The following is a 26,805-nucleotide window of genomic DNA, read 5'->3' as shown; positions in this document are numbered from 1 at the left end:
ACACTTCATCAGTGCGAAGATCAAAAGGGGAAAGTCAGGGGGGTCTCCAGGGTTTCAAAATATGTCAAATCCTTTAATAACAATAGGAAGTCTGGGGTATGAAAATTACTGTATATAGAGGGTTATGCCGACAATTCTTGCAATTTGAATATTGTAAACCATTTTATATTTATATTTATATAATCAGGCATAAAGGGATTGTTCTTATACTAATATATTGTAGTATATATATATATATATATATATATATATAAACTTTATATCTATAACTTTATCTATGTTCCAGTATAGTTACTTACAGTATATGTATATTTTGATATGCATTACAATGTGATTACTGTACAAGCATAACAAACTGCTCTTTGAAATTATATATATTAGTGCTGATTATGTTGCTAAAATATGTACATATGAATATGCATACATTATGTATCATATTGAATATATATATATATATATATATATATATATATATATATATATTATATAACGCTTATCATGCTGAAATATATATATATATATATATATATATATATATATATATATATATATTCACACGCACAAATATATATATATACATTGTCTGAAAGCTTTAGAGCGACAGAATACATTGTCTGAAAGCTTTAGATATCAATCTCTGCCAATGAATCTGTTTAAATATTCAGTGCAAAATAATGACTTATTTAGTATCACCTATAGAAACATGATTATCGTCATCCTTCAAACTCAACTCTCTTAGCTGCCTAATACTATGAGAAGTGAGCCTACTGTACAAAATGCTTCAGGTTAAAGCCAATTCCATGTCTACCCTAAGGTAAAACAAGAGGGGAAATGTGTGGCTGAAGAGAAAAAGGGGTTGAAATGCCTTTTTATGGGGGGCTATTCTTTGCCCTAATTTAAAATTAAAATGAGATCTATTCAGGGATCTTTTGCATTGGGAAGTTTGATTCTTTTAACAAAGAAAGGAGTAATTTAATTCGGTAAGTAAAAAAACACCCAAGAAAATAGTCCAAACATATGCAAAAAAAAAAACAAGTGTCTTTTGTGTTCAAATGTAAAAGTTTTAAAATCCCAAAACATTTAGTAGGGAGATATTTTATTTCCTCTATAATACAAGATTGAACAAACTTAGGGTCGGTAGAAATGCAGCTCAATAATGAGAAACTAAAGCAGAATAACTGGAACAGGTCTTGCATAATTATATATAAGGTAAAGCATAGTGACACCACAACACTGTTGTGAGTATCCTAATGTTGTAGACTAATTCATCTTAAATTGCAGCCAAAATCCTGGAGGAACTAAGTCTACGGGTCAGATCTGGACAGCATGAGTTGGATATTCAGTGATCAGAATAGTAGGATATTTGTATTTAGGGTTGGGAGAATAGTAGGATTCCTGATGCAGCAGTGGGGAGAGTGGGTAATAATGATGCAGGCTCCAAGCTGATCTCATATGCTGGGTAAGGTGGATCAGGTCCTATGCACCCTTCATCCAGGACCTGCCATCCCAAATCCCTTCACTAGGTAATAAGGAGAACCTTCCTTTCTTCTGCACTGAAGCTCCGCCTACTCTCCCATACTCAACATGCAGCCCTCTCCTGACTGACAGTAACAGTAGCCAATCAAAGCCTAGTAGGAGTTGCTCCAATCTCCAACCCAATTTAGTGCTGGGAAAACTCCAATGTTATAATAGCTTTTATATTCTTTATTAGTGGCAGAGAAAGAAAATAATACAAGAAGGAAAAAGGAAGATGGGAGAGTGAATATTATCCAGGCACAAATCCTTTCAGCTTGAGGCAGAATATAGTGTGTGTGTGTGTGTATTTTTTTTTTACTATGACAACTTTTAATAATTAACCTTCTAAATATAATAAGAACTGAATTTCTGATCAGTTGCCACACTTCTTGATTTTGCACTGCTATTTTTTTTGTTCCTCTTTTTTTTGCTTGGAGATCTAGCAATAATAAATATGATAGCATTTACTATTAACAATTACTATCATGTATTATTATTATTATTATTATTATTGAACATTATTATTATTATTATTTAGATAATATTTTTATTATTATGAACACTATTATTATTAGTATCATCAACATTCGTATTACTAACCGTCCTATTACTAATATCATTAACACTATCAACATGCATTATTACATTTATGAATAATATTAACAACATTTATTATTACCATTTTTATTATTAAGACTTATTATTATTATTATTATTATTATTACAGGACATTATTATTATGAAATGAGTGTAAGCAGTTTATTGCATCACAACACCTCCAGATATATTTGCAACACACAGCACAAGCATTACAACCCCCCCCCCCCGCCCCCCACCCCCTCCCTCCAATAAAATAAAAGCAGTGATACTGTACTTTGCTATATGCAGCTGCAAGGGACCCTTTAACCAAAGAGACCACTCAGGGATAGTGGAGCAGCACAGGAGATCTGATATGTCTGTTGATCACTGACCCACAGAGCTTGCAATCTAGACCATAGAATCAACCCCCCCTACATTCCTATAGTTACAGGGATGGCTTGCTCACCCCAGCTGGGTTGTTAAGAGGGTTAAACTTAAATTATCTCCCAAACAAGCCCCTGCCCCCACCCCCTGTCATTGGGTGGCAGATGAGAGAGGGAGGGAGAAGAGGAGGGGGGGCAGGCTAATTGATTAAGGAGAGTTGGTTTGAAGGAACTGGCCATGTGCCAATCCCCTCTGTAAGAGACCCCCCCCAAAAAAAAATCCCCCCTCTCGTATGATGAATCACAATGCATTATTGATCATCATAATTATGGCAGCAGGACACATGCGCGCTGGATGGGGCTCCCTTCCCGGAATTGGGAGCACATTTTGGGAGTAAATGATTTCTCTCCTACCCCAGTAAGCCAGCATGTCTCGGAGGAAGCAGGCGAAACCCCAGCATTTAACATCGGACCCCAACCTGGCCTGGAGTGGGGGGCATGGTAAGTCAGATCTCCCCCCCCCCCCCACCTAATTTGTAGGGGACCCTCTATCAGCAGATCGCCTCTCACCCCCCTCCCCCAACATAATCTTCTCTCTGCTCCAGTCTCCTCTTTTCTTCCACTTTTTGTCACTTTGGTTCAGGCTGATATGCAGTGACATATATATTTACCTATAATATACATATATAGCGTGTGTATATCATTTGTGTGTGTACATATTTATCTATAAAGTGTGTGTGTGTGTGTGTGTGTGTGTGTGTATATATATTTTGTGCGTGTGCATGTATATCTATAAAGTGTGTGTGTATATAATTTGTGTGTGTACATGTATATTTATAAAGTGTGTGTGTGTGTGTGTGTGTGTGTGTGTGTGTGTGTGTGTGTGTGTGTGTGTGTGTGTGTGTGTGTGTGTGTGTGTGTGTGTATATAATTTGTGTGCGTACATGTATATTTATAAAGTGTGTGTGTGTATATATATATATTTGTATCTATCTCACATGTACGGCGGCAGTTGTTGCTTTCGGTGTTGGGATGGGGAAGTTTATGGATGTGACATTTGTTCCATGTCACACTTTTATCAAAGAATAGGGGACACTTTTTTTTAAGGACAGCTGAGTGCAGATACACACCTATATACACCTATACACAGATGTCTACTCTCTGGGGGTGAGAAGTTTGGGGGGATGTGGGGTGGTGATGGTTAGGCTGACACATTTTTGGTTTCTGTTCCTAATGTCCCTGTAATTCAGTGTGGGACAGAGCAGAAAATCTCTAGACACACGTATTAATCCCCAGAATTGCCCTCTGCTGCTTTTGTTTGGGGCAGAAAGTTAGAAAATGATCTGTTTTGTAAAAGAGCTGTGTTTTAGGGACACGTACATTTAATACTCTGATTGCAGAATACTGCACGCAAATACATGTATATAGGAACAAGACTACCTTCACAAATAGCAGAATAGACCATAATTGATCAGCTTTCTGATGCAAAACTGTGATCTGATTCCACAGCGTTCCCCTTTCCTTAAGCACAGAGAGAATATGAATAAAGCTCTATATTACCGACAGTCTCTTCTCTCCTAATAATAATTCTGCTTCCCAGTGGATAGGAACTTTGGGACTTGCTTTTGCTTCTGTAGCTGAACTGTTCTGGTTTGAACTTTTGTATTTGCTGTGTGTGGGATACACACAGTTGGATGTGTCCTTTCTCTTTATTAGGCGTATTACGAAAGCAGGGTCTTTGTATGGTGAGGGGTTGGAAGAACCCTGAATTCATGGTTACTGGGAACTTGCTTTATTAGGACCTGAAGGCAGAGCAGGATTTAGGACAGATAAGGGATCAGAAATCTTTACTGGGCTGCAGTGGCTGGAAACCTGCTTTATTTAGAGAGGGGGAGAGAGACCGTGTTTAAAATAAAATCGCTGAATTTATTTTGGGAGTTTGTAAAATAACTGGGACGATAACCCATTGATGCACCTTGTGGGACCAGCCCTGCTCTATTACACCAGACCCCTTTGAACAGTGATTAGTCGCCTTTTGCCAAACATCCCACAGAAATAGCAGGCTGCCCACCATGTCCTATTGTGAGAGCCTGCAACATTTTGGGTCAAATCTCCAAGCTATTCACTAAAAACAATGAACTCTCCATGGGTTGGGACGCTTGGGGTGGGGGGAGTGGGGGGGGGGGGGGTTCCTTTCTAATTTGCTTTCCATATTTAAACTTGTGCCTTTTAAACTTAATAATCAGGGTGTGTATATCACACACTCCTAACTTGTGTTCATCTTGGGGCCAGGTCTTCTAAGTCTGTCGCTGTCTGTCTATATAATGACTTGGCCTGATTGCTCGCATGAAGCCTCAGGATAGGAAACACCTTTGACTCTTCTTTAGATAACTGTACGAAGAGTTGTTCTAAGGATTTAACTCTTTCCAACACTTGGTGTTTCCAAAAAGAACACATTAGATGGATGCTGAGGGAATAGGGGAGGCGGTGGGGCTGCCAGTCCCCCCTCTGACTCATCCAGAAGAGAGAGTAGATTTCTTCCTAACCAGCTCAAAGATTTACCATTAACCCACTGCCAGCTAAGCCAAGTTATTTATTAAACCAGAACACCCAAACTGATCCCTTTTTTTTAGCATCATGGCTGAAACGAAATGCATTTTGTGTAATCTGAGTCCAGTTTTTAGGAATGTTAATTTTCTTCACCCCCCTAAGATTATTTGTTTATATTTATCACCAACCTCCACACCCATTCATTACCCCTTTAACTTGCAAAACAACTTGAATAAGTTTGACTTGAAGGCAGTTGTAATTTAGGAAAGATCTTATCACCCAGGTACTCTTATCCTAAAAATAAAATTGTGTTTGTTTGTTTTTCTGTTTAATTCTAAGAATTTCTGTGCAAGAATAATATAGCCTTTTCAAATGTAAATTCTACATTTTTTTTTTCTTTTTACGTTATCTTAATTTTATATTAAAGAATGTACTAGAGCCAACTTGCACAATGCAATGCTGGTTTATTTAAAACAAACACATTGTATATGTGTTGCTGTTATTTGTAAACTGTTGCCTATCTGATATGTAAAGATGAGTTTATTTTGACCTATTTAGAAATAGTTTTTTTTTAAACAATTGGTTTAGGGTTAATTTAAATATTTCTTTTTTTTTTTTACAATGCAGTTCCTATAATTGAGTCTTGGAGACTTTTATGACACAGGGTATAAAAGCACATCAAAGACTCATCTTTTGTTTTTATCTAAATAAGATCTAGGCATTTCAACATAATTACTATTTTTTTGTTCCATGTTAAGTGTAGATAAGTTGTAGGGCTGTATAAAGGAATATTTCCCTGACCTGCTGGGAAATGCTGTGTATTATAAAACCAGTTTAACAAATGCCTAAATGGCCGCAGTTCCAACTCACATTAAGGAACTTCCCCACAATACTCTGCTATAGTAACCTATTCATTTAAAAATAAAAAATAAATGTTAGTTAATTGGTATAGAGAATTCAGTGAATTATTATGAGCGCCGGCTAAGGCTTTTTCTCACAGCTAAAGGCTTTAAGAATTGTTAACCATGTTTGAACAATAAGTCTTGAGCAAGTTCCCTGCAGGAATGGTTTTGTAATAGTTTTACAGGCTTAATATGTTGTAATAATGTTAGTAAACTGCTAATCCTACAGAGCATTTCGCAAGAATTATTTTGAGGTATATGGGAACTTTAGTTTAACAGACATTATTCGTGCATGTGACAGCTGTATGTAATTGTAATGCTCAGAATTAAAATCAGACTTTTTATACTATTAATTTTATATATAGATGTGTGCGTATATATTGGGTGATAATTGGGATATTTAGTTAAACTAGTTGGCGTCTTTTTTTGTAGTACAGTTGAATTGTTTTTAATTGTACTAATTATCTTGCTAGTGTCTTAAAAATACTCATGTCTGAGTTACCAGTGTAGAGGTTTTTTTTAATTTAAATCTTCTATGCTTGTGATCTAACACTGCAATTAGGAAAAGGACCATCACTAAAATATCCTAAAACCAGATCCTTTCCATGTCTTGTTTCTTTTCTACCAATGCACTATTTGAGATTTTGTAGTAAAAAAACGGATTATGTGGGATTATTTTAACACCATCAACAAGTTCTTTATGACCGAGAATCAGTGAGTAGAATGATCGAACCTGCGAATTACAAAATGCACTTTTCATGTAACCCTATAATTATGATGCAAATTAAATAGAATACGATGTACATTATTTTTTCTTTAAGTCTTTTGCTGTGTTTATAAAGCCTCTAATCTCCTTTGTTAAAATCTATTGTATACAATTACTCAGATAAATCTGCTTTTATAAAGGATTTGGTATTTTTTTCTGCAAATACCATTACAAACATTAGAATAAAAAAATAAACATTTTTTTTGTAAAAAAAAAATTAAAAAGCAAAAAGAAAACATCCCATTTGCAATATGGCATTTTAAAACGAAACTTTCTAACTTTTATGCGTTTGTTTATTTTCAAGTCCTGAATCGCTTACATTTTTTTTGTAACATTGTATTGTTGCAACTCTTGCTTTAAACGTTGAATAATTATTATTTTCTGCACAATTCCATGCATATAAAAAACAATGTTTTTTGGAAGAAGATATTTTAATAACGCAATTTAAAGATACAACTTACAATACAAAGTGTGTGTGTGTGTGTGTGTGTGTGTGTGTGTGTGTGTGTGTGTGTGTGTATATTTCTATTTGTTATGTATGTATGTATGTGTATATACTTTTTAATGGATAATAATTATTTCTTATAGTACAGTTTGCCAGAGCCGAATTCTACAATGTAACTGCTAACCTTTTTAAGTGTTTGGGGTCTGTTGAGATCTGGATACATCTAAGTGTTGTGCTTTCTTAACCTCTGCTAGCCTCCTTCTCTTGAGGAGGTGACAAAGTTCAGATCCCAATATGTTCTTTAATTTCTCTCACTGACCCCAAATCCAGCCTGGCTGATCTCTTACCAGGGAGGGAGTTAACAAACTGAACTAACTGCACCTTATCAGGACCACTTCTCCACTAACCCCATTCCCCTTCCTGCCCTCCAATAACAGAAAACCAGAGTGGATTGACAAGAACTTCCCATAGATCAGTGTTCTCCCAAAACAACAGGGATTTGGTTTCTTGTCTCATTGCCAATATTTATGTAAGCCAAAGTTTAGATGCAGTTTTAAGGGCTGCTTTCCTCAATGTGACAGAGGGGTTGTCATACACTTTTCCCTTCAAACTATTCAACTGGAACCCCACCTAGCGTTCACTTATTTTTTCTACGATGAAGTCTTATTCTCTTTGATTTAACTTGTTTATTTGAAGATGATGAGGGGAAAAAATAGAGCATTTTTTATATAGTATATATTTTATATTTAATTTGAGTTTTGAAAATATGTTGAAGTGTTCACATCCTGTTGAGCTGGAAGTTCAGTGCATTTGTTGTTGGTTGACTTTCTTTTCTGTTTATCTTTTTTAGGGGGGGTGGGGGTGATTTTAAGGGGTTTTATTTTAGGGACGAAAAATTATTATTTTCTACAGTTGTCAGTGTAAAGTAAACATTGTTTGCACTGGTGCTGTTTAGTAAGAGGCTTGAGGTGTTTTTTTTTTATTTCATTTGACATGGAACTTTTTTTAAGCTCAAACTTATAAGCTTATAAATAGAAATAAACCTTCTGGATAAATACATTGTATTCAATTAGGATAATTTTTTAAATGGTGGTAGCATAGGTTAAATGGATTTAACTGCTATACTGACAGGATTTCAGGAGCTATTGGCAAAATAAAAACGACCTCTTACTATTAAATCCTACACTGTTTTTCAATTTATTTTCTTCTGATTATTAGTATCAACTTTGTATCCAAAATCTCATTTCATCTTTCCCCCTAAATCTACTATTAAGAGTTCAACTGTGGGCAACTTTTTGTGACTGTATTTATTGCTCACTACAAAATATTAGTGCATTTGTAAATGCTCACAAAAAATAATCAAATCCATGAAAAATTATCTTTTTTTTTTAAATCAAGTTTTTTTCCCCCTTTATTGTTTCAGGTACACTGGATTTGCTACAATTAAGGATCAGTCGAGAAAACAACCAGATGAAGTTTGAACAAGAAGGCATGACATTAAAGTTCAAAAATGAAAGTATGTATTTCCATCTGTTTCATTCTATTTCTGCAGTTTTTCTGATGTCTACATCACAATCAGTAGGTTTTGTGTAATTTCCACATAATGCAGAGTATACAATGTACAGGCTGGTGGGCAAATGTGTTGTTTGATCTGATAGTTCTAGAGAAATGTCAGTCTGTTTCCTAAGCAAAAAGTGTTGCATTTGGGGCAACTGATTTTGATACATGTTACAATTGATGGAGAGACGCCTGGGCCTCCCTTTGCTAGTTATTGAGCTCTAAATCTGCTATTTGTCTAGGCACAGCTGACCAAGCAAAACTGTGTTTTAAAGTGGCATTATGTTTTGATAAATGTGGACTGGTTGAAAAGTATTTTCCACTGAATGTAGAAGCTTAAAAGAACATGCTGACATCATAGTTTTAATGCATTTGGTTGAAAATGTGTGCACAAACAGAATGGCTTTTTGTTCCTTCATAATTGGCTGTAAAAGTAGATGGGGATATAACCATTACATATGGAAATGTGCATCATTTCTGTTGAATATATTAGAAGCTGAATTTTCATGGGGTTGAAATAAGCATCTAAAATGCATACATTGCTTGTCAAAAACACCAACCTCGCAACTGCCTTTTTTGTCATATTGTCTAAATTCTGCGTAAGGCAATGAATTAAACACAAGATACACACATATTAAATTGATTCTACTAGGTCTTAAAGCATATTTCTACATTGCCAACGGTTTATTGCCGGGGTTTTCACTGCTTGCTGAACGCAATAAGGCAAGAATAATTTAACACTGAAATGATGACTAAATCCAAAAAGGAGAAAAAAAAATATCGTGTATGTATGTGTTACGGAAAGATACAACAGTGTTTTTTTTATTTTTATTTGTTTTAAGAGTTTCACGGAGTGTGTTTTTAAATGATTCTTTATAACTGAATTTAAGGCTGGAGATTTTTTTCTAAAAAAAAGTCATTTTTATTTTCTTTTTAAGATCTTCCATGAATTTTATGGTTGTCATATTTAAAAAATGTCTCCAGCCGTAGTGAAGCTGTAGGTTATTTAAGCTTGAACTTTTCCCAATATTTGCAAAGGCTCCCTTCTTTTTGTGTGTGTGTGTGTGTGTGTTTGTCTAAAGCTAAATTCATAGTGGAAGTCATGGAAACTCCTCATTATCTGATTATTATTTTTTTTAGCATTGCAGTAAAACATGCGAGGAGGTAATCTCTGAATTAAACAGGTTTTTTTTTTTTTTTTTCCACAGCCTTGTAAGATAACCACACACCATTTTGTATAACAGAAGTTTCTGTCTTCACGCTGGGCAAACAATGGGAAACCATCCTGTTTTTCAATAGGATCAGTTAGTGGGGAGTCAGAGTTTTCTGTTTAATTTGCAAATGGGCCTGGGTGTGATAAGAAATGTCGGCAACTAGTGGGAACAGAGAATTGCTGGAACAATTGCAAACCGTTCCCATTAAGCCATTTAGAAATGCATTGAAGCACAGGCTGCCACACTAGTGTCACATTTAACACACTGCGCTCTCGCTTTGCACATGCACACTTCCTCCACAGTTTTCAATTTTTTTATTTTCTTTAACACCTTATCGGTTTGGGAATAGTCTTCATTTACTGTTAACCCCCCTACCCCATCGAAGCAATATGTAGGTTGCAGCCCACGTCAGCAGTCAAAGGGTTAATACTCTGAGATAGATTCTGTAGTGATTTGTCACCCAGGTTGGGTTAGTTCCTATTTATATTTGGTCTTCAGTGTGTGCGTGTATCTAAGGGAGTTTTAAGAAAATACATTTTTAACACGGGTGGGGCTATGTATTTTAACACAACCAATCTAATCGGTGGTTATGGCAGCTGAAAATTTGTAATTCAAAAAAATAATAATCTGTATTAAACTCTGGAGCAGAGAGGCATATTTTTAGGGACATAAAAGCCCAATTATGCTGTGAATTAGGGGGAAATCCCCTTTTTGTTTTTTTTCCCTCCTTCAAAACATGGGGGTACGGGGGTTGTAATTTTACAAATGAAAGTAGCAGTACTTTGGATGTGTGGGTAGGAGGGAGATGTGAAATGCCCTATTGAGATTAGTGTGTGCTCAATCAAAGCATCCTAGGTCATGTGTGTATGTATTGTGTGTGCGTGTGTGCGTGTGTGTGTGTGCATGCATGTATGTATGTATATCACTCGCTCTGTGTGTGTATTTATATCACTCACTCTGTCTATGTATATAGTGTGTGTATGCGCGCGCATGTATATATGTATATAACTCACTCTGTGTATGTAGTGTGTGCGTGTCACTAGCTCTCTGTGTGTGTGTGTGTGCATGCATGTATGCATGCATGCATGCATGCATGTATGCCACTCGTTCTGTGTATGTATATAGTGTGTGTGTGTGTGTGTGTGTGTATGCGCGCGCATGTATGTATATAACTCGCTCTGTGTGTGTGTATGTATATCATTCGCTCTCTGCATATGTATGTAGTGTGTGCGTGTCACTCGCTCTCTGTGTGTGTGTGTGTGTGTGTGTATGCATGTATGTATGTATATCACTCGTTCTCTGTGTATGTTTAGTTGTGTGTGTGTGTTTGTGTGTATACACACTGGCACACACACACGCTCACTTATATATACATGTGTAAGCTTTCTAAGTTTGGAGCAGTTTGAGATGTACCTTTTTAACTTGCCAGCATGGACTGATTGGGGGCTAAATGACTTGAAAGTGACAGGACACACTGTCGGGTATATTTGAGGCAGTTGAAAATGAAGACGGTTGACAGGAACTGGAATGTTTAATGAGTCCTTCAAATTGTTGATTTGCGCGCAGCGGACAGCTAGACAATAAAGAGCATGAAATATTGGAAATCAATATTTGCTATGGGATTTCATTATTGCCCAATGTCTCCTGTTCACAGTATTTTATATTTTGATGGATTATTTGAAGTAAATGATTATCTGAGACACCAGCGCTGATGGGTCTTCCCCTTACCGCGTTGGGAGAGAAAAAAGCCACCATGAGCAATATTTGTGTGCTAGCTGTATTGATCTGTTTTCTTGACCAGTACAACCCTATTTTCGTATGAATGACAACAGCAATAAAGTCAAAGTGTTGTAGATAGTCATTTTGTTCTTTTGCTTGGTTTCTAACTCTTAACCTCTTGGTGTTTTTAGGAGCCACGGAGAGGGGTCAAACACATCGAAGACCCAGGAACAAGAGTGTCCATGTCTGCAGCAGATGTTGTGCCGAGTTCTTTGAACTATCGGATTTGTTGCAGCACAAGAAGAACTGCAGTAAAAATCAATTGGTTCTAATTGTGAATGAGAAACCACCAACTCCTGCTGAAGCCACCTCTCAAAGTCCCCCTTCGGATAATCCTGATGAGCAGATGAATGACACGGTTAATAACACAGATCAAGCGGACTGCAGTGACCTTTCGGAGCATGGCAAGCTTGACAAAGAAGAATCCATGGAGGTGGAGATCTCTGGTGTTAACAATAGCAGCAGTGGTTCCAGCAAAGTGGACAATAGTGTTTCAAGCAGTAATAATTCCACATTGGGTACCTCAGCTATCACAACCTCACTACCTCAAATAAGGGATCTGACGGCCTTGGGCAACTTTTCTGTGATAAACAGCAATGTCATCATTGAGAACCTTCAGAGTACTAAGGTGGCAGTGGCACAGTTCTCTCAAGAAGCGAAATCTAAAGGGGCATCCACCAATAAACTGGCAGTGCCTGCCCTAATGGAGCAACTCTTGGCTTTACAGCAGCAGCAAATACACCAGTTGCATCTGATTGAACAAATCCGTCACCAAATATTACTGTTGGCATCACAGAATGCGGAAATCCCGACGTCCTCTAGTGGTTCTCAAGGGACGTTGAGGGTATCTGCCACCCCGCTGACCACACTAAGCTCCCACTTGTCCCAGCAGCTGGCTGCAGCAGCTGGGTTAGCACAAAGTCTTGCTAGTCAATCTGCCAGCATCAGTGGTATGAAGCAACTACCCCCTGTACAGCTACCTCAGACCAATCCTGGCAACACAATAATTCCATCCAACAGTAGTTCCTCTCCAAATATGAATGCATTGGCCGCAGCAGTTACTCCACCGTCCTCAGAGAAATTGGCTTCAAACACTGGTGGCCCACAACTCTGTAACCCACCAGCACCTATAACATCCTCACCAGCTTTTGCAATAAGCAGTTTATTAAGTCCTGCATCCAATTCACTACCTCAACCTGCCCCCAATAACACACTTTTCACCAACCCATTGCCCAGCATAGGAACAACAACAGCAGCAGTAGCAGAGGATTCAAATTCCCCAAGTAAAAGCAAGCCCCCCATTGCGACGGCTTTTGAAGCAAAGAGTGCTTCCGACGAGTCATTCTTCAAACACAAGTGTAGGTTCTGCGCTAAGGTTTTTGGCAGTGACAGTGCCTTGCAGATCCATCTACGTTCTCACACTGGTGAGCGACCGTTTAAATGCAACATCTGTGGAAACCGGTTTTCCACCAAGGGGAATCTGAAAGTCCACTTTCAACGTCACAAAGATAAATATCCCCATATCCAGATGAACCCATACCCGGTGCCCGAGCATTTAGACAATATACCTACAAGCACAGGAATTCCATATGGGATGTCCATCCCACCGGAGAAGCCTGTAACAAACTGGCTGGACAGTAAACCAGTCTTGCCGCCACTGACAACATCTGTGGGTTTACCCCTCCCACCAACAATTCCCAATCTGACCGCATTTATTAAAACTGAGGAATCCCAGCCTATCTCCATTAGCCATCCTTCCGCTAGCCTATCTGGCTCAGTAAAAAGTGACACTGCAGCTACAGACCCACTTCTAAAAAAAAATAACGGGCTTCCTGATGAGGCTGAGGTTAGCGAGTTGCCTATCTCAGAAGATAAAGGTGAAGAGAATTCTCAACATTCAAATTCCTTCCCAAATGTTAATAGTTCTGTCTGCTCTCCCACACCTGACTCTGGCCCCATCAGCACTGCGGCTTTCCCGAATCCACTCTTGCATCTGATGTCGGAGCAATTCAAAGCAAAGTTTCCATTTGGAGGACTTTTGGATGCTGCACCAACGTCCGAGACCTCAAAACTTCAACAGCTTGTTGAAAACATTGACAAAAAAGCAAGTGACCCAAACGAGTGTGTTATTTGTCACCGAGTGCTGAGCTGCCAGAGCGCCCTGAAAATGCATTATAGGATACACACTGGTGAAAGACCTTTTAAATGCAAAGTATGTGGCCGGGCCTTTACCACAAAAGGAAACCTAAAGACACACTACAGTGTCCACCGGGCCATGCCACCACTCAGAGTACAGCACTCATGCCCCATATGTCAAAAGAAATTTACCAATGCTGTTGTGCTACAGCAGCATATTAGGATGCATATGGGGGGACAGATCCCAAATACCCCCATCGCTGAAAGCTACCCTGACTCCATGGAATCTGATACTGGATCATTTGATGAGAAGACTATTGATGATCTGGACAACTTCTCAGACGAGAACATGGAAGATTGTCCCGATAGTGTTCCTGATACACCTAAATCTGCAGACGCGTCCCAAAACAGTCTGTCTTCCTCCCCGCTGCCCCCTGAAATCTCAAGTATCGCTGCTTTAGAGAATCAAATGAAGATGATAAACGCAGGGCTTGTTGAGCAGCTCCAAGCCAGCCTGAAGTCTGCTGTGAATGGCTCTGTTGAGGGTGATGGTATGACCAATGACTCCTCGTCTCTTGGGGGAGATATGGAAAGCCAGAGTGCTGGGAGCCCCGCTGCCTCCGACTTTACTTACTCTATGCATGCTTTGTCCCCATCAAACAGCACAAATGATTATCTGAAATCGCCTAACACAGAAGAGAAGCAGCAAAGAGCTTTACCACCAGAATTCACCAATGGGATGTCCCCAGCTACTGCCAATGGAGGCGCTTTGGACTTGACCTCTAGTAACACCGATATGATGGTTAAAGAAGAACCTTTTGGTATGCTATTTCCTTTCAGAGACCGGAATAAATGTAGAAACACGGTATGTGATATTTGTGGCAAAACATTTGCATGTCAGAGTGCCTTGGATATTCATTATCGAAGCCATACCAAAGAGAGACCATTTATTTGCACAGCCTGCAATCGTGGCTTTTCCACAAAGGGTAATCTGAAGCAGCATATGCTGACACACCAGATGCGAGATCTACCATCACAGCTCTTTGAACCTAACTCCCACATCACCACCATCATCAACCCAATAGTTCCCCCACCTCCCAATCCACTGGCAACCATCATAAAGACTGAGTTTAATGGTTTTATGCATGGCTCTCCTCAGGACAATAAAGAATCACCTCCCAGCATCATTTCTTCAGGATCTCTGACATCTTCCGCCACATCACCAGTTCTTCTAGCAAACTTGGCCAGGAGGACGCCTAAGCAGCATTACTGCCATGCATGTGGGAAATCGTTCTCTTCCTCCAGTGCGTTACAGATCCATGAGAGGACCCACACTGGTGAAAAACCTTTTGCCTGCACTATATGTGGAAGGGCATTCACTACAAAAGGCAACCTTAAGGTATGGTGGGGGGGTGGGTGGGTGGGTGTGTGTGTATAGCACAAGAATATTTACATATTAGGCCTGAAAAGGATCTGATGTGCTATATCACCGTAGAGCTATATTACCGGTTCTTTACTGGAATGTTAATACAGTCTGTCTTTATTTCTTTTTTTGCTATTTTTATATTTGATTTAGAAGATCTCCACTTGCCCTCTCGCAGGATACTTTAGGAGATGTAAGCATTTGTCATGTCGGGGACATCAAAATGGATGTCTCCCTAGAGCCCAGTGTTGACTGATGTTTCTAGGGCAACCTAAGAAGCTAGAAATTAAGAAAAACATTGTTTTTAACACAAGTAAAAGAGCAGGACATGCTCGGGGCATAACACGAATATTATGAGAAAATGTTATAGGGTTCTGCGTCCAGCAAATAAAAAATATCACTTGTGACCACTTTCACATATCTCAAGACAGGTCTGCAACCCTGCTTTTCCCTTTTATCTCCTGCCGTGCAATGCTAAGGATTCTGGGAAATGACATGCAAATGACCACACAGTGTCACCCTTTGCTTCTTATCCATTTTAACATGGGACCCCTATAAGCTTATGCCTGCCGCATTAGGCTGCGTCCATAGAGATGGGAGCAGTGCTGAACCGTGCTGACGCTGAGGCTCGCCTGCTGAAGCTGTGCGATTTCATGCACATGCAGGCGAGCCAGCGGGCGCGATGGGGAGGCGGGGGGAGGCGGGGGGGAGGCGGGGTTGTGACGTCTCTGGGCCAATAGCCCGCGACGCACTGACGTCAACGTCACGGCGCCGTGACGTTGACGCTGCTTCGCGCTGATTGGATGTTTTCAGTCGACAGCGCGCTGAAAAACAGCTTGGCTGTCGGCTGAAAAATCCAATGCCTCAGCACGCCTGCGGACGCTCGCATGAGCCCCCTCTAAAGACATCCTCATTGAGGATGTCGGGGCTCAGTGCTGCATGTCCTTCTATGGACGCAGCCTTTCACAGCTTTACAGCACAGCCGGGGTTAAAGAAGTGCAGAGCCAGCAAACCTACTCCCAGACAGCAGCTGTTTCAACATTTTGGGTCTCATCAATGTGAGGGTGATTAGACTGGCTTCTGGGTGAAATGCTGCTGTAAAAGTGCAGTCTCTTCCCCCCTCCTCCCCCCCACCTTGTGACGCCGTGGGCCTCAGAGTGCTAATTTCTGCTCTGGGTACCTCCTGTTACCAGAGATGGGTACTAGTGAAGGTGCCTTCAGTTACTTCCTTGTATCTGAATCTCTGCATCACGCAGGCCAATAGAAGTGGGAGATGCTGCTGGTAGCATCGCCTCGCGGTGAAACAAAATGGCGTATTAATCTCCTGTTACATAGGCCAGTAGGAAGCCTCTACAGATTTCCTATTGGCCCCTTTTAACACAAGATTTAAACGCCATGTTTCCTCTGGAGCTGATGCAACTGACATCACTCTCGCCAGCGGGTATCTCAGGCAACGGGGGTCCCTGGAGCTGAACCACCTTTTCATTTCAGCTCCAGGGACCCCCTGCTTCCCAGCCCTGTAAAAAAAAAAAAACCAAAAAGAACCCAGAAGAGGCTCAGTCAAGGACTGCACCACTTTGTGCTGAAGCGGGGATATCTTGAAAACCTGTTATGTTGGTGGGCCTTTAAAGGCTGGAGTTGGCCATCCCTGCTGTAGGGAGCCCTTCTAGAAATATACCCAGAATCCTTGGCTGCAGCGTAACCTCTATATGATGTTGCATGCGGTAAATAAAACTGGTCTGCAGATCTGTGGAAGACATGGAGACACACCTATTCTTTCAAAGAACTACGAAAATCGGTGTTTAGCATGATTTTGCCCTTCTAAGGCCGCGCGTATAGTGCCTGCGACCGGTGACGCGACGGGATGCGTGACGTCACCCATCGCTGCTAGTGAAAGTTATATTTTGCTTTGCGGTGGCGGCGTCGGCTTCCGGACATTTGATTTGTTCAGGGGCTGTCACATTAGGCAACAGCTCCAGAAAAATCAAATGTTCCCGGCTTCCAAAGTCCGCGACGTGCCGTCGCAGGCACTATACGCACGGCCTAAAGCAGCAATGTGTGTTTGTGTTTGTGTGTATATATGTATGTATACACATTACCGTATAGCTGCAAAAAGGAGACAGCACTCAGGTGAATGAAAATAAATGTATTAAATACAGCACATAGCTCCAACGTTTCGATCCCACAGGGGGATCTTCCTCAGGGAGGCACCCCCTGATTTATTTTCATTCACCTGAGTGCTTTCTCCTTTGTGCTGCTATGCGGTAATGTATACTTTTATTATTTATATGGGACATGCACCTATTCATTATTGAATTTTTATTGTAGTGCAGTGATTCTTTATCATATATATAGATATAGATAGATATAGACAGGGGTCTGCTGAGCTGAACCCCATTCATTTCAGCTGGGGGGACCCCCTCCTCCAGAGATACTTGTCTCCCGTAGTTGTGTCTGTATTCCTGTAGGCAGAGAAACTGTGATCCTTAATCTAATGGTGGCGTTTAAATGTCCCACGTCACAGTGGCCAGTAGGATCTATGACGTCCTCGGCTGTGGCTTCCTATTGGCCTGCATGACCTGGTCCTTTAAACTCCACAGTGTTACCAGCACCTACGGAGGGAAGTGTCTCTGGAAGCAGGGTGATCATGACGCAGAAATTAATGGGGTCAGCTCAAGAGACCTAGGGTGACCAGTTGTCCCGGTTTAGCCGGGACAGTCCCGGTTTTTCATGTGCTGTCCCGGTTTTTCATGTGCTGTCCCGGTTTCCAATTCATTCTCAAAATGTCCCGGTTTTTACTTGGGGTCCCGGCTTTTGGGGGTGCGGGGAGCGGAGGATGCTGGCTGCCCTCCCAAGCGGGCGGAGGGAGGGCGTGGGGGCGCGGAGATAGCAGGAGAATGCCGGCTGAGATTGGAGGATGGGTGGGGGGGGGCGAGTTTTGACGAGATGCTGCAAGCCGGGGCTCCTCTTCCCTCAGCACTGCCCACCTCCCTTCTTTCTCCAGTAATGCCGGGTCCTCCCCTGCCTTAGGCTCCGCCCCCCTGTCCCTCCCTTTAGGTTCCGCCCCCCTGTCCCTCCCTTTAGGCTCCGCGGGCCTGCCAGCCTCATCTGCACTGGCTACCTATGCTGCTCCAGCAGCCCATCCATGGGCCCCAGGTAACCCACATGCCCCCTTATACCCCCCTCCCAGGCACCTGTGTTTGCAGATGTGGGCTTATTGTGTGTGTCACTGTGTGCGTGAGTGTGTCACTGTGTGTGTGTCACTCTGTGTGTGTGTGTGTGTGTGTGTGTGTGTCACTGTGTGTGTGTGTTTCACTGTGTGTTTCACTGGGTGACTGTGTGTGTGTGTGTGTGTGTGCCACTCTGTTTGTGTGTGTGTGTCGCAGTCTGTGTGTGTGAGTGTGTGTGTGTGTGTGTGTGTGTGTGTCACAGTCTGTGTGTGTGTGTGTGTGTGTGTGTGTGTGTGTGTGTGTCTGTCACTGTGTGTGTCTGTCACTGTGTGTGTCTCACTGGGTGTGTCTCACTGGGTGTGTCTCACTGTGTGTGTGTGTGTGTGTGTGTGTGTGTGTGTGTGTGTGTGTGTGTGTGTGTGTGTGTGTGTGTGTGTGTGTGTGTGTGTGTGTGTGTCACTGTGTGTGTGTGTGTGTGTGTGTGTGTGTGTGTGTGTGTGTGTGTGTGTCACTGTGTGTGTGTGTGTGTGTGTGTGTGTCACTGTCACTGTGTGTGACTGTCACTGTGTGTGTGTGTGTGTGTGTGACTGTCACTGTGTGCGTGTCACTGTCACTGTGTGCGTGTCACTGTCACTGTGTGCGTGTCACTGTCACTGTGTGCGTGTCACTGTGTGTGTCACAGTCTGTGTGTATGTGTGTGTCTGTCACTGTGTGTGTGTGTGTGTGTGTGTGTGTGTGTGTGTGTGTGTGTGTGTGTGTGTGTGTGTGTGTCTGTCAGTCACTGTGTGTCACAGTCTCTGTGTGTGTGTGTCTGTCACTGTGTGTGTCACTGTCACTGTGTGTGTCTGTCACTGTGTGTGTGTCACTGTGTGTGTGTCACTGTGTGTGTGTGTGTGTCACTGTGTGTGTGTGTGTCACTGTGTGTGTGTGTCACTGTGTGTGTGTCACTGTGTGTGTGTCACTGTGTGTGTTTGTGTCACTGTGTGTGTCACTGTGTCACTGTGTCACTGTGTGTCTCACTGTGTCACTGTGTGTCTCACTGTCACTGTGTGTGTCTCACTGTCACTGTGTGTGTGTGTGTGTGTGTGTGTGTGTGTGTGTGTGTGTGTGTGTGTGTGTGTGTGTGTGTGTGTGTGTGTCACTGTCACTGTCACTGTCACTGTCCCTGTGAGTGACTGTCACTGTGTGTGTCACTGTCACTGTGTGTGTGTCACTGTCACTGTGTGTGTGTGTCACTGTCACTGTGTGTGTGTCACTGTCACTGTGTATGTCACTGTCACTGTGTGTGTGTCACTGTCACTGTGTGTGTGTCACTGTCACTGTGTGTGTGTCACTGTCACTGTGTGTGTGTGTCACTGTCACTGTGTGTGTGTCACTGTCACTGTGTATGTCACTGTCACTGTGTGTGTGTGTCACTGTCACTGTGTGTGTGTCACTGTCACTGTGTGTGTGTGTGTCACTGTGTGTGTCACAGTCTGTGTGTGTGTGTGTGTGTGTGTGTGTGTGTGTGTGTGTGTGTGTGTGTGTGTGTGTCACTGTGTGTGTGTGTGTCACTGTGTGTGTGTGTGTCACTGTGTGTGTCACTGTGTGTCACAGTCTGTGTGTGTGTGTGTCTGTCACTGTGTGTGTGTGTCACTGTGTGTCACAGTCTGTGTGTGTGTGTGTCTGTCACTGTGTGTCACAGTCTGTGTGTGTGTGTGTGTGTGTGTGTGTGTGTGTGTGTGTGTGTGTGTGTGTGTGTGTGTGTGTGTGTGTGTGTGTCTGTGTGTCACTGTCACTGTGTGTGTGTCACTATCACTGTGTGTGTGTGTCACTGTCACTGTGTGTGTGTCACTATCACTGTGTGTGTGTGTCACTGTCACTGTGTGTCACTGTGTGTGTGTCACTGTCACTGTGTGTGTGTGTCACTGTCACTGTGTGTCTCACTGTCACTGTGTGTGTCTCACTGTCACTGTGTGTGTCACTGTGTGTGTGTGTCACTGTGTGTCACAGTCTGTGTGTGTGTGTGTCTGTCACTGTGTGTGTGTGTCACTGTGTGTCACAGTCTGTGTGTGTGTGTCTGTCACTGTGTGTCACAGTCTCTGTGTGTGTGTGTGTGTTTGTCACTGTGTGTGTGTGTGTGTGTGTGTGTGTGTGTGTGTGTGTGTGTGTGTGTGTGTCTGTGTGTCTGTGTGTCACTGTCACTGTGTGTGTGTGTCACTGTAACTGTGTGTGTGTCACTATCACTGTGTGTGTGTGTCACTGTCACTGTGTGTCACTGTGTGTGTGTCACTGTCACTGTGTGTGTGTGTCACTGTCACTGTGTGTCTCACTGTCACTGTGTGTGTCTCACTGTCACTGTGTGTGTGTCACTGTCACTGTGTGTGTCACTGTCACTGTGTGTGTGTCACTGTCACTGTGTGTGTGTGTCACTGTCACTGTGTGTGTGTCACTGTCACTGTGTATGTCACTGTCACTGTGTGTGTGTCACTGTCACTGTGTGTGTGTCACTGTCACTGTGTGTGTGTGTCACTGTCACTGTGTGTGTGTCACTGTCACTGTGTGTGTGTCACTGTCACTATGTGTGTGTCACTGTCACTGTGTGTGTGTCAGTCTGTGTGTGTCACAGTCTGTGTGTGTGTGTGTGTGTGTGTGTGTCTGTCACTGTGTGTGTGTGTCACTGTGTGTGTGTGTCACTGTGTGTGTGTGTCACTGTGTGTCACAGTCTCTGTGTGTGTGTGTTTGTCACTGTGTGTGTGTGTTTGTCACTGTGTGTGTGTGTGTTTGTCACTGTGTGTGTGTGTGTGTGTGTGTGTGTGTGTGTCTGTGTGTGTGTGTGTCACTATCACTGTGTGTGTGTGTGTCACTGTCACTGTGTGTGTGTTACTATCACTGTGTGTGTGTGTCACTGTCACTGTGTGTCACTGTCACTGTGTGTGTGTCACTGTCACTGTGTGTGTGTGTCTCACTGTCACTGTGTGTGTCTCACTGTCACTGTGTGTGTCTCACTGTCACTGTGTGTGTCTCACTGTCACTGTCACTGTGTGTGTGTCACTGTCACTGTGTGTGTGTCACTGTCACTGTCTATGTGTCTGTGTGTGGCTGTATCCTCCCCTCCAAATTCCGTGAACATGGCTGCGCGACGTCACGTAATGCACATTGCTATAACAACGAGACACACCATGACGTCACGCAGCATCAAGTTGATATGACAACGGGACGAATTATGGCGCCGAGGCATCACGTGATGCCACATTGCCATGGCAACATGTCACCGTCTGACGTCAGTGTCTCGTTGTCATGGCAACGGGGTGCGTCACGTGATGTAATTTGTTTTATAAATAATTTTTTAATGTGTCCCGGTTTTTCATTTTGAAAATCTGGTCACCCTACAGAGACCCCCTGCTTCAAACCTGTAATACCTTAAAATATATTTAATTTTTTTTTAAAGTTAACCTGCATTGCTGCTTTAACCCAAGATATTAAAAGCCATGCATTTTATTTCGTCCTCGTATTGAGATTGCTGTAACACTAGCTAACTTTTTTCTTTTCTTTCACCCATGTGTCTATTCACAATCTAAGTATGTTTCTGCTTGTGTGTATGGAAGGAGTGGGCAAACATTTTGCATAAATTGGCAAATCTGGTAAAAATGCATTTTTATTAATTTTGTTGCAAAAAGGACAAGGCTCACAACTTTTGGATTTTTATGCTTGTGGGGGGTGTGCATCTGGAGTGTTTTTTTAACTAATTAAATTGTTTGTTCTTGTATAGCGCTGCTAGCTTTATGCAGCGCTTTACAGAGACATTTTGCAGACATAGACCCTGGCCCGTAGAGCTTACAATCTATGTGTTTTAGTGCCTGAGGCACAGGGAGATAAATTGACTTGCTGGAGTCGACACCGGGAATGGAACCTGCAAACTCAGTGCCAGTCAGTGCCTTTACTCACTAAGCCGCTCCTTCTCCCATGTTCTCCTGCTTCACACTCAGTGCCAGTCAGTGTCTTTACTCACTAAGCCGCTCCTTCTCCCAGGTTCCCATGCTTCACACTCAGTGCCAGTCAGTGTCTTTACTCACTGAGCCGCTCCTTCTCCCAGGTTCCCCTGCTTCACACTCAGTGCCAGTCAGTGTCTTTACTCACTGAGCCGCTCCTTCTCCCAGGTTCCCATGCTTCACACTCAGTGCCAGTCAGTGTCTTTACCCACTGAGCCGCTCCTTCTCCCAGGTTCCCCTGCTTCACACTCAGTGCCAGTCAGTGTCTGTACTCACTGAGCCGCTCCTTCTCCCAGGTTCCCCTGCTTCACACTCAGTGCCAGTCAGTGTCTTTACTCACTGAGCCGCTCCTTCTCCCAGGTTCCCCTGCTTCACACTCAGTGCCAGTCAGTGCCTTTACTCACTAAGCCGCTCCTTCTCCCATGTTCTCCTGCTTCACACTCAGTGCCAGTCAGTGTCTTTACTCACTGAGCCGCTCCTTCTCCCAGGTTCCCATGCTTCACACTCAGTGCCAGTCAGTGTCTTTACCCACTGAGCCGCTCCTTCTCCCAGGTTCCCCTGCTTCACACTCAGTGCCAGTCAGTGTCTGTACTCACTGAGCCGCTCCTTCTCCCAGGTTCCCCTGCTTCACACTCAGTGCCAGTCAGTGTCTTTACTCACTGAGCCGCTCCTTCTCCCAGGTTCCCCTGCTTCACACTCAGTGCCAGTCAGTGTCTTTACTCACTGAGCCGCTCCTTCTCCCATGTTCTCCTGCTTCACACTCAGTGCCAGTCAGTGTCTTTACTCACTGAGCCGCTCCTTCTCCCAGGCTCCCCTGCTTCACACTCAGTGCCAGTCAGTGCCTTTACTCACTGAGCCGCTCCTTCTCCCATGTTCTCCTGCTTCACACTCAGTGCCAGTCAGTGTCTTTACTCACTGAGCCGCTCCTTCTCCCAGGTTCCCCTGCTTCACACTCAGTGCCAGTCAGTGTCTTTACTCACTGAGCCGCTCCTTCTCCCAGGTTCCCCTGCTTCACACTCAGTGCCAGTCAGTGTCTTTACTCACTGAGCCGCTCCTTCTCCCAGGTTCCCCAGCTTCACACTCAGTGCCAGTCAGTGTCTGTACTCACTGAGCCGCTCCTTCTCCCAGGCTCCCCTGCTTCACACTCAGTGCCAGTCAGTGTCTTTACTCACTGAGCTGCTCTTTCTCCCAGGTTCCCCTGCTTCACACTCAGTGCCAGTCAGTGTCTTTACTCACTGAGCCGCTCCTTCTCCCAGGTTCCCCTGCTTCACACTCAGTGCCAGTCAGTGTCTTTACTCACTGAGCCGCTCCTTTTCCCAGGTTCCCCTGCTTCCCACTCAGTGCCAGTCAGTGTCTTTACTCACTGAGCCGCTCCTTCTCCCAGGTTCCCCTGCTTCACACTCAGTGCCAGTCAGTATCTTTACTCACTGAGCCGCTCCTTTTCCCAGGTTCCCCTGCTTCACACTCAGTGCCAGTCAGTGTCTTTACTCACTGAGCCGCTCCTTCTCCCAGGTTCCCCTGCTTCACACTCAGTGCCAGTCAGTGTCTTTACTCACTGAGCCGCTCCTTCTCCCAGGTTCCCCTGCTTCACACTCAGTGCCAGTCAGTGTCTTTACTCACTGAGCCGCTCCTTCTCCCAGGTTCCCCTGCTTCACACTCAGTGCCAGTCAGTATCTTTACTCACTGAGCCGCTCCTTTTCCCAGGTTCCCCTGCTTCACACTCAGTGCCAGTCAGTGTCTTTACTCACTGAGCCGCTCCTTCTCCCAGGTTCCCCTGCTTCACACTCAGTGCCAGTCAGTGTCTTTACTCACTGAGCCGCTCCTTCTCCCAGGTTCCCCTGCTTCACACTCAGTGCCAGTCAGTGTCTTTACTCACTGAGCCGCTCCTTCTCCCAGGTTCCCCTGCTTCACACTCAGTGCCAGTCAGTGTCTTTACTCACTGAGCCGCTCCTTCTCCCAGGTTCCCCTGCTTCACACTCAGTGCCAGTCAGTATCTTTACTCACTGAGCCGCTCCTTTTCCCAGGTTCCCCTGCTTCACACTCAGTGCCAGTCAGTGTCTTTACTCACTGAGCCGCTCCTTCTCCCAGGTTCCCCTGCTTCACACTCAGTGCCAGTCAGTGTCTTTACTCACTGAGCCGCTCCTTCTCCCAGGTTCCCCTGCTTCACACTCAGTGCCAGTCAGTGTCTTTACTCACTGAGCCGCTCCTTCTCCCAGGTTCCCCTGCTTCACACTCAGTGCCAGTCAGTGTCTTTACTCACTGAGCCGCTCCTTCTCCCAGGTTCCCCTGCTTCACACTCAGTGCCAGTCAGTGTCTTTACTCACTGAGCCGCTCCTTCTCCCAGGTTCCCCTGCTTCACACTCAGTGCCAGTCAGTGTCTTTACTCACTGAGCCGCTCCTTCTCCCAGGTTCCCCTGCTTCACACTCAGTGCCAGTCAGTATCTTTACTCACTGAGCCGCTCCTTTTCCCAGGTTCCCCTGCTTCACACTCAGTGCCAGTCAGTGTCTTTACTCACTGAGCCGCTCCTTCTCCCAGGTTCCCCTGCTTCACACTCAGTGCCAGTCAGTGTCTGTACTCACTGAGCCGCTCCTTCTCCCAGGTTCCCCTGCTTCACAGTCAGTGCCAGTCAGTGTCTTTACTCACTGAGCCGCTCCTTCTCCCAGGTTCCCCTGCTTCACACTCAGTGCCAGTCAGTGTCTTTACTCACTGAGCCGCTCCTTCTCCCATGTTCTCCTGCTTCACACTCAGTGCCAGTCAGTGTCTTTACTCACTGAGCCGCTCCTTCTCCCAGGCTCCCCTGCTTCACACTCAGTGCCAGTCAGTGCCTTTACTCACTGAGCCGCTCCTTCTCCCATGTTCTCCTGCTTCACACTCAGTGCCAGTCAGTGTCTTTACTCACTGAGCCGCTCCTTCTCCCAGGTTCCCCTGCTTCACACTCAGTGCCAGTCAGTGTCTTTACTCACTGAGCCGCTCCTTCTCCCAGGTTCCCCTGCTTCACACTCAGTGCCAGTCAGTGTCTTTACTCACTGAGCCGCTCCTTCTCCCAGGTTCCCCAGCTTCACACTCAGTGCCAGTCAGTGTCTGTACTCACTGAGCCGCTCCTTCTCCCAGGCTCCCCTGCTTCACACTCAGTGCCAGTCAGTGTCTTTACTCACTGAGCTGCTCTTTCTCCCAGGTTCCCCTGCTTCACACTCAGTGCCAGTCAGTGTCTTTACTCACTGAGCCGCTCCTTCTCCCAGGTTCCCCTGCTTCACACTCAGTGCCAGTCAGTGTCTTTACTCACTGAGCCGCTCCTTCTCCCAGGTTCCCCTGCTTCACACTCAGTGCCAGTCAGTGTCTTTACTCACTGAGCCGCTCCTTTTCCCAGGTTCCCCTGCTTCACACTCAGTGCCAGTCAGTGTCTTTACTCACTGAGCCGCTCCTTCTCGCAGGTTCCCCTTCTTCACACTCAGTGCCAGTCAGTGTCTTTACTCACTGAGCCGCTCCTTCTCCCAGGTTCCCCTGCTTCACACTCAGTGCCAGTCAGTATCTTTACTCACTGAGCCGCTCCTTTTCCCAGGTTCCCCTGCTTCACACTCAGTGCCAGTCAGTGTCTTTACTCACTGAGCCGCTCCTTCTCCCAGGTTCCCCTGCTTCACACTCAGTGCCAGTCAGTGTCTTTACTCACTGAGCCGCTCCTTTTCCCAGGTTCCCCTGCTTCACACTCAGTGCCAGTCAGTGTCTTTACTCACTGAGCCGCTCCTTCTCCCAGGTTCCCCTGCTTCACACTCAGTGCCAGTCAGTGTCTTTACTCACTGAGCCGCTCCTTCTCCCAGGTTCCCCTGCTTCACACTCAGTGCCAGTCAGTGTCTTTACTCACTGAGCCGCTCCTTTTCCCAGGTTCCCCTGCTTCCCACTCAGTGCCAGTCAGTGTCTTTACTCACTGAGCCGCTCCTTCTCCCAGGTTCCCCTGCTTCACACTCAGTGCCAGTCAGTGTCTTTACTCACTGAGCCGCTCCTTCTCCCAGGTTCCCCTGCTTCACACTCAGTGCCAGTCAGTATCTTTACTCACTGAGCCGCTCCTTTTCCCAGGTTCCCCTGCTTCACACTCAGTGCCAGTCAGTGTCTTTACTCACTGAGCCGCTCCTTCTCCCAGGTTCCCCTGCTTCACACTCAGTGCCAGTCAGTGTCTTTACTCACTGAGCTGCTCCTTCTCCTTTTATTATGTATTTTATAAAAATGGCGAAATTGCCCAATGTTTTGCAACCATTCAGGAAATATTGCGAGGGAAAACCCAGTATATTTCCATCATCATCCTTTCTTTCTGTGAAAATTTAGCAAATGCAGATCAACCCCGTTATAACGGGATCCGTTACAACGCGAATCCGCTTATAAAGTGTCGCAAGCGTGGCTCCCAATTTTCGTATTTATGAAT

The 26,805-nt window shown here is 44.0% G+C and overlaps 1 protein-coding gene and 1 long non-coding RNA gene across 5 annotated transcripts in view; one reads left to right on the top strand and one right to left on the bottom strand.

The window, feature by feature from the left end:
* Window positions 1-2,549, bottom strand: part of LOC142470176 (uncharacterized) — a 10,921-nt gene extending 8,372 nt beyond the window's left edge. The window contains exon 1 of the long non-coding RNA XR_012789208.1: window positions 2,390-2,549. This is a non-coding gene — a long non-coding RNA (uncharacterized LOC142470176). The remainder of the gene's footprint in view (window positions 1-2,389) is intronic.
* Window positions 1-26,805, top strand: part of SALL1 (spalt like transcription factor 1) — a 39,433-nt gene that overhangs the window by 10,109 nt on the left and 2,519 nt on the right. Inside the window, exons 1-3 of one of the 4 annotated variants that reach the window (XM_075577148.1) lie at window positions 2,636-2,978; window positions 8,564-8,656; window positions 11,822-15,225. In XM_075577148.1, the coding sequence (XP_075433263.1) occupies window positions 2,906-2,978; window positions 8,564-8,656; window positions 11,822-15,225 (3,570 nt within the window). In that variant the 5' untranslated portion in view covers window positions 2,636-2,905. Of the gene's footprint in view, window positions 1-2,635; window positions 2,979-5,170; window positions 5,311-7,571; window positions 7,670-8,563; window positions 8,657-11,821; window positions 15,226-26,805 lie in introns of those variants that run through there. The other 3 variants (XM_075577150.1, XM_075577151.1, XM_075577149.1) reach the window with 3 other exon arrangements.

The sequence above is a fragment of the Ascaphus truei genome, chromosome 19 (genome assembly GCF_040206685.1).
Source record: "Ascaphus truei isolate aAscTru1 chromosome 19, aAscTru1.hap1, whole genome shotgun sequence".
Classification (NCBI taxonomy): domain Eukaryota; kingdom Metazoa; phylum Chordata; class Amphibia; order Anura; family Ascaphidae; genus Ascaphus; species Ascaphus truei.
Note: the sequence above shows the minus strand (reverse complement) of the source record. Positions and strands in the feature narration are given on the sequence as shown.